Source organism: Ranitomeya imitator, chromosome 1, assembly GCF_032444005.1.
Source record: "Ranitomeya imitator isolate aRanImi1 chromosome 1, aRanImi1.pri, whole genome shotgun sequence".
Lineage (NCBI taxonomy): Eukaryota > Metazoa > Chordata > Amphibia > Anura > Dendrobatidae > Ranitomeya > Ranitomeya imitator.
In genome coordinates, this window is record NC_091282.1 from 812,830,226 (window position 1) to 812,846,040 (window position 15,815).

At 39.3% G+C, this 15,815-nt stretch overlaps 1 protein-coding gene across 1 annotated transcript in view; it reads left to right on the forward strand.

Annotated features, from left to right (window-relative positions):
- Positions 1-908: 908 nt before the first annotated feature.
- Positions 909-15,815, forward strand: part of EFNA2 (ephrin A2) — a 323,250-nt gene continuing 308,343 nt past the window's right edge. Inside the window, exon 1 of the mRNA XM_069739590.1 lies at positions 909-1,579. Within this exon, the coding sequence (XP_069595691.1) occupies positions 1,461-1,579 (119 nt within the window). The 5' untranslated portion in view covers positions 909-1,460. The remainder of the gene's footprint in view (positions 1,580-15,815) is intronic.

Sequence of the window (15,815 nt, forward strand, 5' to 3'; positions counted from 1 at the left end):
TCCGCAGCAGAATTCCAAAATCCGCAGTGAAAACCCGTTGCGGTTTTTACTGCGGATTTATCGCGGTTTTTACTGCGGTTTCTTCTGCGGATTTTCATCTGCAGTTTCCTATTGGAGCAGGTGAAAATCCGCAGAAAAGAAGTGACATGCTGCGGAATGTAATCCGCAGCGTTTCCGCGCGGATTTTTCTGCAGCATGTGCACAGCGTTTTTTGTTTCCCATAGGTTTACATTGTAATGTAAACTCATGGGAAACTGCTGCGGATCCGCAGCGGTCAAATCCGCTGCGGATCCGCAGCAAAATCCGCAAAGTGTGAACATAGCCTAAAACCAAGGACTCTTAACCCCTTCCGTACCAAAATAAAGAATAAACCTGCACAAACGTGTGAATGGTTGCGTCGGTTCTAAAAAGTCCCTGCAGGGTTCGGCATTCACACTCGGCCTTGTAGTACAGTTGGCTAGTTAAGGGTTTCCTTCCTCAGATTACTGTTCAGCGCTTTGTGTAAAGACTACACTACCAAGGCCAGACACAGAGTTAGCAAGGAGTGAGGAGAAAGTTCAGCTTTCAACGCTGCAGAGCAAAGAATGCAGAATTGACTATAATACTGGCTGCAACTTAAAGCAATATATAACTTTTATGTTCAGCAATTCTATATCTAAACTGTAGAATGGTGTCCAAAGGAAGACACACAGGCATAAGACGAGTGAAAATGAAATTATGACTTGTAAAGGAAAAGCCAGGGCATTTTTTGACATTACTCAGATTGAGCAGAGCTGTACCTGTGAGTACATTTAGTAAAAGTGCCAGCAGAGGGCGCTCTTAGGACCTATCTCTCAGAATGGCTCTTGTTCTGCTTTTCACTCACACCCTGTGATGCAGCTTAAGGGAGGAGAGCAGAGGGCTGGCTGGGAGTAGGCACAGGGAGGGAGGAAGGGGAGATGTGTGCTGGATGGAGTGAGGAGACAGGGATTTGGCACTTGCAGTAGTGGGGCTTGGGATCTGCAGAGTCCTCTGTATAGCAGTGTGTGCTAGTTTGGGCTCAGCATTGTTCTTCATACCTGTTGTGTGGACTGTGCCTCAGGATCTGTTTCTTCTTTCCCCTCAGCCTGCAGGATGTCCTGACTGGTCCCTGATCCCGAGCTCAGGAGTTGTCATCTCCTGTGCTCTAGACCATGAAAGCGGAGAGTGACCCTGAGCTGAGCTGGAGCCCGCTCCTTGCCCCTGGCCCGAGTGAAAGCCACCGTCTCCCTGCGAGGAAGAGAGCCAGATCCACAATTGGGGTACCAGGAAGATCCCCCATGGCATGGAGCTGAGAGCTGGCAGAAAGTGACAAAGTGACGAGCTTCGCAGAACCGTGGTACCGAGCTCTATCCATATTCTAGCACCCTTCTCCAGGATAGTGTCCGGACATGGCAGCGCGGAGTCCGCTGTGAGTGCAGCAAGAAACTTGGACCCCGAGTATGGGGCCCCTGGTCCCACTGCTGCTGGGGGCCCTGATTTGGGTCTGTGTCTGGACAGATGACCCCAGCAAAGTGATATCAGACCGGTATGCAGTCTACTGGAACAAGAGTAACCCCAGGTAAGATGCAGCTGCCATGGTGGTGGGCTATGATAGCATGAGAGGAGGTGCAGAAACTTTCTCTCATGATATATGATAACAAGGCGGCCAATGTGCAGAGATACATGGTGTCGTCGTAGAATGCGGTAATGTCGCCGGAGTTTTCTGGTAAGTACCTCACTATGAGTGGAGTCTAGCTAGAAACTTCTGTGTGAGACGCTATGGGGCGAGCACCTCATAGGCAACACCACAGAATGTCCCGCACAGGTCCTTATTACATCCCACCGTGAGGGAATAGCGCTACATTCGCTCTAGCCAGATCTAATCATGACTTCATTAAAACGGTTTACTTCATTTTATAGCTTGGCCCCAACTGGAGCGAGATCCAGCCAATCATACAAATCCCTGCCAATAATTGCCGGGACAATATGATACATTTGTATTAATATTCCGACTTTCAGGCCACGCCCCCTTTCCGGAAACAAAGGAGACTATTGGAGCTGTGGGTGCTGGAGAAAACATTGCAAATGAGCCGCAATTTTAGATTTGAGCCATCTTCTGCCATAGGCGCAGTGCTACGTAAACTCTACGGCCGTGTGTGAATAATGGCATGTAGCGTTTACCAACAGGACCATGAACGTTGCATGAAAAGTGTAAGAGAAATCTGAAGAAGAAAGCGTCCCAAGCTCCCATGTGTGGACAGATGTTTCCCATCTACTGGGACACTGGGAAACTTTCTGTTAGCCGCTCCATGTCACCCACGGCAAAGCTTAATAGGCAGAATCCTTCCCTCAGCATACACATAGCAACAGTACTGCAGCCATGTGGGGTTTCCTTTGTGATGGGGTCTCCCGAATAACGTAACGTTCCTCTGGCTAGCTCGCGGTTACTATCGTCGCTCATAGGGGCACATGTTGCTAGGTCGCAGTTCACACTATGGACCTTTGCTAAGCTTTCGGTTTTTATTTTAGTGCTGTCTATATCAATCTTTGTACCCCAGTGTCTCAGCTACAAGCCGGCCCTGTGCATGTTCAGTATGTGTAGTACTTGGGCTTCTCCAGAAGGAAACTCCAGGGACCTGGCATCTTTCCCTAATGCCCAGAGTCATTATCTGCATCTCAGAATCACAAATGGGCTCCCAAGAAAGTATCCGCCACCAGACGTGGTTCTGTGTGTGGGAAGCTGGTATGCCAGTGCAGTTTTTTGTTACTGGTTAGCATGCATAGTGCGTACTACGTTGTATTGGTTGGCAAGCACAATGCGTATTATGTTCAATTGGTTGGCATGCTGAGTACATATTATGTAGTATTGCTTGGCATGCCACATGCTTATTTTGTAGTGTAGGCTGGCATACATATTGTATTCTATGTGTAATTGGATGGCATGATGGATACATATTATGGAGAACGGGCTGGCAAGTATAAAGTGTATTGTATTGCATGTGCCCAAATAGCAGGTACCAACTTGTGCAAGTTGCCAACAAGTCTATTTGGGGATGTAAAATGGCATTAGCAACACGTGGCTTCAGTGTAACACAAACTTCCACATTAATGGGCTAATGGGTTACTGGAACATGGAAGATAAATTATATGCTACTAGAGAGTGTATTTTGTATTCATGGTCAGTATATTTGTGTATCTATCCTAATGAAGCTAGCCATTGTGTGTTTGCGATAGGTCTTAGTGTGTGAATTGGGGGGGCATGTTGTGTGTCTGTGTGTCTGTGTGTGTCCATTTGTGTGTGTCTGTGTGTGTGCGTGTCTGTGTGTGTGTGTGTGCATGTCTGTGTGTGTGTCTGTGTGCATCAGTGTGTGCGTGTCTGTGTGTGTGCATGTCTCTGTGTGTCTGTGTGCGAATGTATGTGTGTGTGCGTGTCAGTATGTGTGTGTCTGTGTGTGTGCGTGAGTGTGTGTGTCTGTGTGTGTGCATGTCTGTGTGTGTGTCTGTGTCTTTGTGTGCGTCTGTGTGTGCATGTGTGTGTCTGTGTGTGCGTGTCAGTGTGTGCTTGTCTGTATGTTGTGTCTGTGTGTGTGTATGTTGTGTCTGTGTGTGCATGTCTGTATGCGTCTGTGTCTGTGTGTCTGTGTGTATGTTGTGTCTGTGTGCGTGTCAGTGTGTGCGTGTCTGTGTGTATGTTGTGTCTGTGTGTGTGTGGTAGCCTCTGAGTCACACTCATACTTTTTGTTACATACTTTTTACAAAGTTTAGTTTGTTTGTTATCATTTAAGGTGACTTACTTTCCATAGGTAAGTAAAATGTCTCAGTTATCACACTTTAAATATATATTTTTATATCTGTACTTTGCATGTAACAATGTTACCGGTTACCTCTTTGATCAGCATGCATTGGATTTATTGTACTGGACTAATCTCCATTAGTTTGCACTTCAGCATTGTATATAGCATAACATTGCATGTTTGGTGTAATCCCAGCCTCGCTGTTCTGTATCTATTATAGATATTCCTCATATAACAGTGCCTCTGACATAGTAGTGCCTTGCTCTGATCATATATTATAGTAAGCTGCTATATGATCAGTGAAGAATTCCTGGCACCACCAGTAATATGGGTTGGCATGATCATTGTATGTGTGGATTGTGTATGTACAATATATATACATGTATGGGTGTGTTTCTGGTTCTATGGCATGTTTGCGTGACACTTAATATGCACAGTTCAATGATTGGTGCCATCATATGAATATTGACTCTAGGAGGCCTTATTAATAACATTTCCTCCAAATGTCCTCTTTTTTGGGTCTTGAAGGAATCGTCATGACTGTATCCATTCATTCTACATTGGAATGTAAGAATGCATTTGTTGTGTTCAGCATGAGCGAGCATGACAGTGATGTAAAATAATCCTAATCCTCAATGTTGGTCACTGATTATGTGTATTCACGTGGGCGCCTATTTGGGCTCACCGTCCACTTTCCTATCTTATTACTGTAGAAACACAGTGGACACACCAGTAACATATGTGTTTTTGCTGTTGGCATAGACACCAGAGATCCAGTCAATAGTTGAGCACATTACAATTGGAGGCATGTGTATAGATCACAGTGGGCATGGTGCCTGTATGTCACATAGTAGCACGGTAAACCTTGGCCTATGATTAATTGTCACCCATCATAAGTAACCAATGCCACAATTGTATAGATTTGGCACATTTTTGTTTGTATTTCCCACGTGGTAAGTTATGGTAATATTAATGCATCCTGTTACTCTCTTTTGATGCAAGCTATGATTAATATATGTAAAAAATCCATATATTTTCATTTCATATATTTGCACAGACTCTGTTGGTGTCTAGGCCTATGGATTGATTCTTCAGTGTGCCGTGCTTAGTAAGTTGGCATGTGCCCTGTCTCATCACCTAGGTGGACCGTGTGTTGCCTTTTGTACTTTAATCTGGGTTGATATCACATTTTGTGATCTTACAACTTCTAAATGATTCCATAATCTACCGCTATTTAATATTACATCTCGTATTATTAATAATATTAGGAGTTAAATAGCATATCCTTACACTGACTCATCAAACAGGAGCTGCCAGTTGTTTAGTAGGGTTCCTAAAAATGATGTCAAATGTCAATTTCAGAAACATGGAGTACTTCTAGGAATATGCCGTCTGCAGCATTCCCCCACTAAGTCTTTTGGGCAATATTTGCAGAGGTGTTATCGCTCTGTGCCCAGACCTGACATCAATTAAATGTTGTGGCACCTAATCTAAAATAAATTATTTCGGGAGGAAGAAGCAGTCTTGTCATCTATCCCACCACTGCTTTAAAAGCATAGGCGTAGAGAGAGGAGCTCAATGCACATCCAGAGACCACAAATCTAGTCTAAAATCTTTCAGAAAAAAAAATGCGACAGACTCATCCGGTTGTGAAATTTCTTGTTTTGGAAATGAAAAAGTCCGTTGAGGCTAGGCATCAGATCCTTGCACTGGTCGGACGTAGCAGCCTTCTTATTTTTGGGGAATGTCTTCGTGCACTTCGATACGAAGACGAAAGAGTTAATGTCAAATGGTCATTGGCCATTTTTTTTTTCAATTTTCACATTTTCATAATAGATGAGTTATAATAAAAAATAAGTAGGCTTCTAAAATATGTTGATTTTGTACCATTTTTTTTTTGAGACTCAGAATCTAAGAAGGAAATCCAGGTTCTAAAGCTCCTCATGACAGCAGAACTCCAGTTGTGAGATGAACTTTGTAAAACTTATTGCTGATGTGCGATTGTCTAGGCATGTTCTGGTATACCATGGAAAGGCTAGACCAGATAGGTGTGCTCAGGTTGGGACACCTCGACGTTCCGGCTGAGAGCCTGTGGGCTACGCTTCTTTGTCCTTGGCAGTTCCCTTGCTCCGCTGCTTTCTAACATATGGATTTTATTAGATGCATTACTCCAGATCCTAGTCCCATTTCCCCCGTTTGGGTTTTCTGTATGCTTGGCCTAAGATATTTTCTTTTGTTCAGTTAAATGCTCAACATATGTTAAAATGATCCCAAGTCTGGCGCGAATAAACATTTTTTTATTTTTTTTGTAGCTCAGCATTTCCAGACCTGGCCGGCTTCTCTCCAAGTGCTTGAGTTATTAAATGAAAAAGAACAGTCTGAGAGGATTAAGCACCTCACATAATTTAACACACTGATAGCGATCTGTAAAAATAGCACTGCTTACTTACTCAGAGTGTTCCGGACAAGTTTTCAGGAAAAAAATCCAATAAATCAAACAAAAAAAAAAGTGAACGTTTCATCCTAAACTATATGTTTTTTTTCTGTAGCTTTTCAGTACAATGATGGTATTCACTGGATAATATAGAAAATTGTTTAATAAACTGCTATGAGATATAACATGTAAAATGATACAGTAGATTTTTGCAAAAATCTGATGTTTAAAAAAAGAAAAAAAAGTTAATTCAGTAATTAGATCAGCGTTCTGCGTCCACAAATCTCTTAATATTATATTAAGAGATTATTTAGAACACTTTACATAAATTAGATAACATCACATAGAGGCTGCCATATACCCACACACACACACACATTATATATATATATATATATATATATATATATAATGTGTGTGTGTGTGTCTATGGATATATATATATATATATATATATGTAGATATATAAATTTATGCATATATTGATTTATACAAAATTTTACTCTGTTTTTTGCACATTTATTTGTACTTGCACTCTCCTTGTGCCCTTGTATCTTGTATATGCACAATTTACCACAATTATACAGTATTTTGTCCTCTTGGTGATTACATTTAACTCCGTTTTCTTGATCATTAAATATTTTTTTGCAAATTTTAGAAAATAACCTTTTGAACACAATCTATATATTCTGCACTCCCTCTATATTATTTCCTGTATTCTCTTTTTTTGCCATTCTTAAATACATATACGGTAAGTTGATTAGTCACCATCCAATCATTGCAGAAATAATCCTAAAAATAATAAAAACTAAATGAATTAAGACAGACGCTATAAATTGTATATGTCTACCTATGTAAAAACTAAAGACAGATAAAATATAGAAAAACACCTATATATTATTTTATACTGTGTAGAACTAATAGGAAAGTGGTACTTTACTATGAATGTGAGTTACCATTATCATGTAACATGCAAGAGACAACCAACAGCTTTTAATAATTTCACATATTCATATTTAGGTTTTTTTTTGTAGTGCCCTCATTATCCCGGGTACTTTTCATAGGAATTACCTTATAGGGTATTCAAGCAATGTTATCAATGCTTAAGAAAAAAGTATGGAGAAATTTGAATCTTGATGGGAGGTGACATTGTTTGACAGAGCCTGCCTGCAAACTTCGGATGTTTGGGGACAATCATTCCACCTGGATGGATTTTTCTTGTTTGCTTTCGTAGACTTCTCCAAAGATCTTTTGCCCATGTGCTAACATATGTCTGTGGCTAGCTTAAAACAACCTTCATCTCACATGGAGCTCATTGATTACAGTTTATAAGGTGCTTATGCAGATCTCCACTTATGTATCACAGAGAGAGTACCTTAGCTGGCCGGTCTCAGGATGTCAGGTACAGTTATCTGGTGGCCTGTAAACGTTGCATCGTATGTGACTTGTGGAAATGACTTTATTCTTGGTTCATCAACACCATTACAGATATACTTTTGTACGGCCTGCCCATAAATGCTGCTGTAGTTCATCATGAGATATTTTATCAGTGTTACCGTACACCTTGTTATATTACGCCCACAAAAAACACTTTTATCCATCATAGATTCAGATTGCTGTCAGTTCTCTCCTAAATACTCCATCCATACATCTAACTGTAAAATTCACACCTCTGGAACATTCTTAGATGTTTGGTGATTTGCCCAAATTCATCAGGTTGTCTTGGGCCATGTTCTGTGTTTGTTCTCATCTGAACATCTTTGTAAATTGTGGTCATTGAAAATATCCATAGACATTTTGGAAGCCGCACAGTTGTAGGTCTAAAAGCTTCATTCACCAGGTGTAGACTCTGTGGAGAGGTTTGCCATTTTCAGCCTGATTGGAGAACCTATTCGAATGACCTAATAGCTTACAAAAAATTGCAGGGTCCTGATGCACATACATAGCTAGGACATTTGAAGAACACTTGCTGGGCCCTGCGAGTTCCTCTGCAGTGGAGGGCAGGCGTTGATAGAAAACGTTAGGATGGTGGTAGATAATGATAGTTTGGTTAATTTTCCGTGGGGGTTTCTTCCTCTTCGCATGTGAAGCCATGTCTATTGTCAGAGTGATTTAACTCATTAGATTTTGTAGAAAACAGGGTGGGATGTGCATCCATGATCTGTTATATATATATATGGTTCTTCTACTATTAAGCCCTTCAGGAGTGACCATGTGTGGATATATGGTTATGATGAGTATATTTTGCAGCTAGAGTCCAGTTTTATAATTGTGACAATCGCAAGTAATAAAATGATGTATAACTCAGCACTCAGAAGGACTTTGTAGAAAAGAAGAATTTTATTCACCATACAGTAATCCAGAATAATTGCTACCAGCAATTCCTTATCACCGTTCTTTACAGAATCCGCTACTTTCTGATGAAAGTCCAGGTGTTTGACCGAAATGTAAAAAAATATCATTCTTCTTTTCTGCAAAGTCCTTCTGAGAGCCAAGTTATACATGATTTTATTAGAAGCCTACTCGGACACCTCCTCGGATCTTTGGAGGGCCATACACTACTATTTACCAGTGTTAAAATCACTTTTGAGCTCTGTCACATCCAAAGCACAAAATTACTTTCCTAGTAGGATCTGTCGTACTTGGTCCAATGGTATTTTGATGGCCTTCAACCATAGTCTGTTGTAGGTATGAATATCTCCATGCCTCCCCTGACACCACCTGAAGGATTTCATCTTTGAAATGATCCTGTGTATAAAGCTGGTATAATAATTTGCCTTGTACATGAGATATAACCCAAGAAATGTCTGTTGCCTGTATCACAAAAATATTCTTTATCTGATCATTTATTGTAGTACTTAGAAACGACAATGGCTATCTAGGTTTTTGGGACTTACAAGTTATGGAAATATTGTTAACATTTTTCTTGAGGCCCCACCGTTTCTATGCATTCTCCCTATATATTTAGATTTACCATTTTATCATTTCGCACCAGTATTGTATTTACTGCATGCAACGTATGTATATAATAGTATATAATGCAAAATAAAAGGGGATAGTGGTTTGGAAGATATGAATGATGATTGTTGTCTTCGTGTATATCTGTAAATGTTGTCTGTTGAAAGGGTTTTTCTGAGATCTTGCAAATTTGGTCAAAGGGAGGAAGTGGTCTTGGATGTGGACAAATGGGATGACCGATGTGGAGCACTAAAGCAGTGGCGTTGGTGTGGCGGATTACTTATCGAGTGAGTATAGGTTATTTAGTCATTTTATTCCATTCTTTTCCTGTGGCTACATTTTACAGGATCTCATAAAGCCCTTTACGCTGCTAAAGGTGCACAGCGACTTTTCTATCCTCAGTGTCGGGCAAGGCTTCGGGTAAGTTTACCATTAGGTTGAAAGTGGACGTTACTCAGAATTTTTTGCATATTAAAACTTTTCACTTCCTTTTTATTCTTAATCCATGACTTGTAGACCACTAACTCGGGGGTACTCTATTTTAACAGCAGATAGCAGTATGTATAGTATGTACATTCTGCTCTTAAACACGTGCTTTGGGCTGTAGGTGAGTGGTCTTACCCACAGTGCAATCCAGTGTAATGTGCTTGCTTCATGTTTATTTTCGCACAATAATAATTGAAATTCTGCTCATCAACAACGATGCTTTCATTTCCATTGACTGCAATAGTTACTGCATGCTATCATGGACTCCGACATTATCTGATTTCTAGATAGTTTAATCTGATATGTATTCTTGATTTTCTCGTTACTGAATATTTTCGATCATTTGATCCATCTTCTTGTCAACCATTTTGCATTCATTTTTGTTCTCACAGTCACGTTGATTGCTCTTCTAATATTTGGGCGGTACTTGGGCTTTTTGCTCTAGTAATAATACTTACCGGTGATTCCTTTTTTCAATTGCTAGTAGTTAGTTTCTCGCTCTACAAAATGATACGAAAATCGCTTGTTTCTGTTACTCTGTGTAAAAACGACTTTCCACATATGAAGGCCCCATCCCCACATGTATTGGGAAGAACAAGGCAAGAGTTCATTGCACAGCTTTAACACTACTAATATTGGAATACACACCTAATACAGGCAACAACTAAAACGCAAACATTCACGTTGCGGCACTATATCTATATTCAGAAAATGATATATCGGGTTAAAGAGAGATACATTGCAAACATTGTATGCCTTATTAAGATATTTGGGAAATAAATACTTTGAAGGTGAATTATCATGAAAATATGTTAATTTCATCATCCATATGGCAAAGTAGATCATCATCATTATCATTAACATATTCCTTAACAGTGTGCTACCCCATGCCTATGGTAAATCATAATCGACTTTGCCTATCTGAAGCACTAAGGAGCACTGTTCTCTCTGTGTTGACTAGAAACTTGGGTTTATGCTTTTATTTCAGGTACATGCATTATTTTTTAAAGATAATACTACATACAGTATCTACTATAAATGTGTAGCATTAAATCACCAAGGATGTTCCACAGTTATTATAAAGCGATTTTTGCTATATTCTACTGGCCAACCATAGGACATATATATAGCTAGATGTGTGATAATGCTCTAAGGGCTGGGGGTCATTGATTGTTTGCTCTGCACTAAAGGGAAGTTCTCATTGGTTAAGTCTATATGCAGCGGGGACATCACTACAGTATATGCACACCTATGACTGGTATGCACACCAACAAACCTGCATGATAACTCAGGGCTGACAGCCAAAGTTATCATGGATGATTGATATTCAGATAGACAGGGATAGATATAGATATAAGATAGATAGGTAGATAGAATAGATAGAAAGATAGACAGATAGATAATAGATAATATATAGTTGGATAGATAAATAGATGATAGAAAGATAGATAGATAATAGATAGATAGATTGTAGATTAATAGATCAATAGAAAGAAGGATAGATAGATAATAGATGATAGATAACAGATAGATAATAGATACATGATCAATGGATAATAGATAGAAAAATAATAGATATATAGATGATAAATAGATAGAAAGAGGGATAGATAATATAGATAGATAAATAGATAATAGATGGATCATAGATATAGATAGATAGATAAATAATTGACCGATGATAGACAGATAGATAGATAATAGACTGATAGATAGACAGATAAAAAAATAGAAAAAAACAACACAGTTAAGAGGTAGGGTGCAGACGCCTTACAGGTACATACCAGTCCTAGTAAATACTTTTCCAAAAAAGTTGTGGCAGCTCACCTAATTGGAAAAGTTGATACGGTAGATAATAGATAGAAAAAAATGGAACAGCACATACAATTAAATGGGTGCACAGACCTCCAAGCAACTAATCCATATACTTGCCAAATATACAGGGACCCAAAAAAATGGAACGCAGCGCTCCAGGTTTTAGCAAAAAATATAAGTTGGGCAGCACGGTGGCGCAGTGGTTAGCACTGCAGTCTTGCAGCGCTCGATTTCTAGTGTGGGTTTCCTCCGGGTACTCCGGTATACTCCCACATTCCAAAGACATACTGATAGGGAATTTAGATTGTGAGCCCCAACGGGGACAGTGATGATAATGTGTGCAAAATGTAAAACGCTCCAGAATATGTTAGCGCTATATAAAAATAAAGATTATTATAATTAAGTGGACTTTATTGGGCCCACATGGCGTGTGGCCACACGCCCTGTGGGCCCAATAAAGTGTACTTATATTTTTTGCTAAAACCTGGAGTGCTGCATTCCATTTTTTTGGTCCCTAGATAGATAGATAGATAGATAGATAGATAGATAGATAGATAGATAGATAGATAGATAGATAGATAGATAGATAGATAGATATGGCAATAGACAGATAGATAGATAGATAGATAGATAGATAGATAGATAGATAGATAGATAGATAGATATGGCGATAGATAGATAATAAATAGATAGATGATAGATACATACGGTAATTCATAGATAAATAGATAGATGGATAATAGATAGATGATAGATAATAGATAAATAATAGATAGATAATTGATATATAGATACTAAATAGATAGATATATAGATTGATAGATGATAGATAAATAGATAGATAGATAATAGCCTACAACCTGCAGTAACCACCGATCGACCAAACCGCTGCACGACCAGCTCTACCCTCACCTACTGTATCCTCACCCATCCCTTGTAGATTGTGAGCCCTCGTGGGCAGGGTCTTCTCTCCTCCTGTACCAGTTATGACTTGTATTGTTTAAGATTATTGTACTTGTTTTTGGTATGTACACCCCTCCTCACATGTAAAGCGCCATGGAATAAATGGCGATATAACAATAAATAATAATAATAATAGATAGAAATGTAGATTGATAGATGATAGATAAATAGATAGATAATATATATAGATAATAGATTTGTAGATACTAGATAGATAATAGATATATAGATACTAGAGAGATAGATAGATAGATGATAGATAGATAGATGATAGATAGATAGATGATAGATAGATAGATAGAGGGAGTACAAACTGGCCCCATATCTAGAGAAACTAGAAAACCCCAAAGATCGACAGATCCTGAGCCGATACAGACTGAGCGCCCACAGCCTACTCATCGAATCCGGGCGGCACCGACAGAACTACAAGCCTCGAGAGAACAGACTCTGCCAGCAGTGCCCCCAGGAGGCCGTGGAGGATGAGGCCCACTTCCTGCTGAGGTGCCCCAAATACTCCGCAGTGAGGGACACTCACTTCAAGAGGCTGTCTGATCTCCTCCCAGATTTCACCTCCAAGGAGGAGGAAGAGAAACTGCCGATAATACTGGGGGAAGAGGAAAGTGCAGTGGCCGTAGCAGCGGAATATGTCAGTGCCTGCCACAGACTAAGAGGAGCCTGATATGTCATGGACTCCCGTACCCCAACACTGGACATATCCCTATCCCCCGACTAAAGAGCCCGATATGTCATGGACTCCTATACCCCACCCTGGAAACATCCCCTATCCTCTAAAAGGAATTTGATATTCCCTGGACCTCTATATGCCCCCCCTCCCCCACCCCCGTATTTTTACCATATGCTTTGGCAATGCTAACATGTACTTAGTCCTGCCAATAAAGCTCATTTGAATTTGAATTTGATAGATAGATAGATAGATAGATAGATAGATAGATAGATCATACAGATAGAGAAATCTTACAATACAATATTTAACATTGTTTTTGTGTTGATAGTATTACCGATCTGGTAAAATGGCTATGATTTCATTTCTTGCAGAAGGTTCAGCTTGTTTCTATGACAAAGCTGTGTAGTACGCATGTTTCAGCTAGGTACAGTATGTGGATATGAGCACTGAGAAGCATAAACAATAGTGACATTTTATTCTTGAGATGCATTTTCGGGGTTTCTTTATATGTTTTGTGACATTTCAACTTATCTTGTAATGCATCAGTGGTATTAGATAGCACACTCACCAGACAATTAGTTGCTAGATTGCCCTGTAACCTCACAATAGTCACACTCTCTAATTTGCTCTTTCGTTTCCTCTGTAGATCTGTTGTCTTTGTAGCCGCACACACTTTCCTTTGATCCGCTGCCAGCGTTATTTGCTCTCAGCTTCAGTATAGGAAGTTGTCAATCATGTCTCTCCAGCAGGAAGATTCATTCCCATCACACCTGGGGACATTTCCACATTAGGAAAATGGAAAAAATAATAATAATAAAAGTGCAAAAATTGAGAATCTGCTAGATGTTCTTATGCAGTGCGCATCGCTTACGCCCCCTGCTGATACCGGCTGAAGTGTAAGGCAATCTGAGGCAGGTACATTTGCAGTCTACTAAAATGTGCATATTGTTTTCAAATTTCATGTCCGCTTCTAGATAAATATGTTCTCAAAACGGTAAAATTGCGCAAAACTGTATGCAATAATATTCTCTTGATCCAAGAGGTCAAGTTGAAATTAAAACTCCAAAATACGATATGTTGAGGCTTGTTGTCTTAGGAACCTTTCTTATGTAACACTAATTATAGCAGTTAGATTTCCAGCCTTCCCAATTATATTAAGCCCGCGTAGAGTATCTTTGTGAGTTAAAGCCCTTGTAGGCACCTGGGCAGTGGAACAACTACACAACACCACTGGAAATCAATTTTAGGCTAAAATGGTCTTAGAAATAGCATTTGGCTTGGATAATGTTATTGGTCACAACAGTGATAACATTTTAATCAGGCCAACATAACACGCAATTGTGGACATACCGAAATAATCAATTTACCATTAGGCTTGTTATACATAGCTGTACTTGTAAATGTTACCTGTAAAAAGTCAATTTGTCTTTTGTATTCCTGCCTAAAGGATTAAATAAAAATATAGCTCCAGCAAAATGAGCAAAGTGCTGCGCTATAAAATCATTCTTATTTTTAGTAAATCACACTGTCCCCCCGACGCCTAATATACTGACAGTTTGGCCAGTTCTGTACACTATAGAATTGCCAGTTTGCCCCTTCTCTTCTCTACACTAAGGTCACTCCAATTTTAGAGCTTTTTTTTTTTTTTTAAAGATTTTTTTCACATTTTATTTTTGTGAGAAATAGATTTTTTTGTGCTTGGTGTGGGTGATGAAAGTTTAATAAAATGGTCAGACAGCTCTTAGGGGTTCCGAGTTGCCTTTATCCAGTAGGCTTTCAAACATATCAGTTTCCATGTATTTGTAGTATTACATGAATTCATAAAACATACCTAGCACTTTTCTCCATTTTGCCAATCACCTCGGATGTTTGCCTATAGAGGGCTGACTGGCAGGTAAGAACAGTCTGCTGCTGAAGAAAACCGATGATTTGTTTGGAGGAGGTAGATATTCCACCGAAGCTAGCTACTATCCTGAGGATACAGCACCTCCAGTGAAACATGTTGGGGGTACGTGTTCTTTCAAACAATTTGTCTTGGCCTGCCATTAGAGTTGACACCTTGAGGAGTCACCAAAAGTTAATTATGGCTATGCCATGTACAGAATGATGATCATGTAGGCAGTGTGGTGACAAAATGGATCGTTTCTAATTCACTCCTTTATTTTAAATGTAATTAATTAAAAGCTACACTTTAGGGTTAGTGAGGGTTTTTTGGTTTCCTCAATTTATTTGAATATTTTATATATCCCTCCCAAATCGTTAATGTGGTGCCGTTGTATGTCATTTCAGTGGTGTCACGGTATTCAGAAATGGGAAATATGCAGTTTTTTCTATTAATATCCTATATTCTTTGCATAGACATTTTTTATTCTTCATGGTTTTACAGTCTGAAATCTTTTTTAAAAACATAGCCAATGATTTATTAATGTGGTTTAAGTCGGTTATGGCGATACCATTTATTGTACAGATTTCCCTCGGCATATTAAATTATTATAATTTTATTATAAATATATATCTTTATGTATACCGCCTGTTTCTGGCTTTTCATTCCCATAATGCTATTGATCAAACACTTAATTGAATACAGCATAAACTCTAACTGAGGAGCCATATACAGTACAAAAAACAAAGAGCGCCAGCAGACTGAACGAATAGCGAGTATAAAGCATAGCACACAATA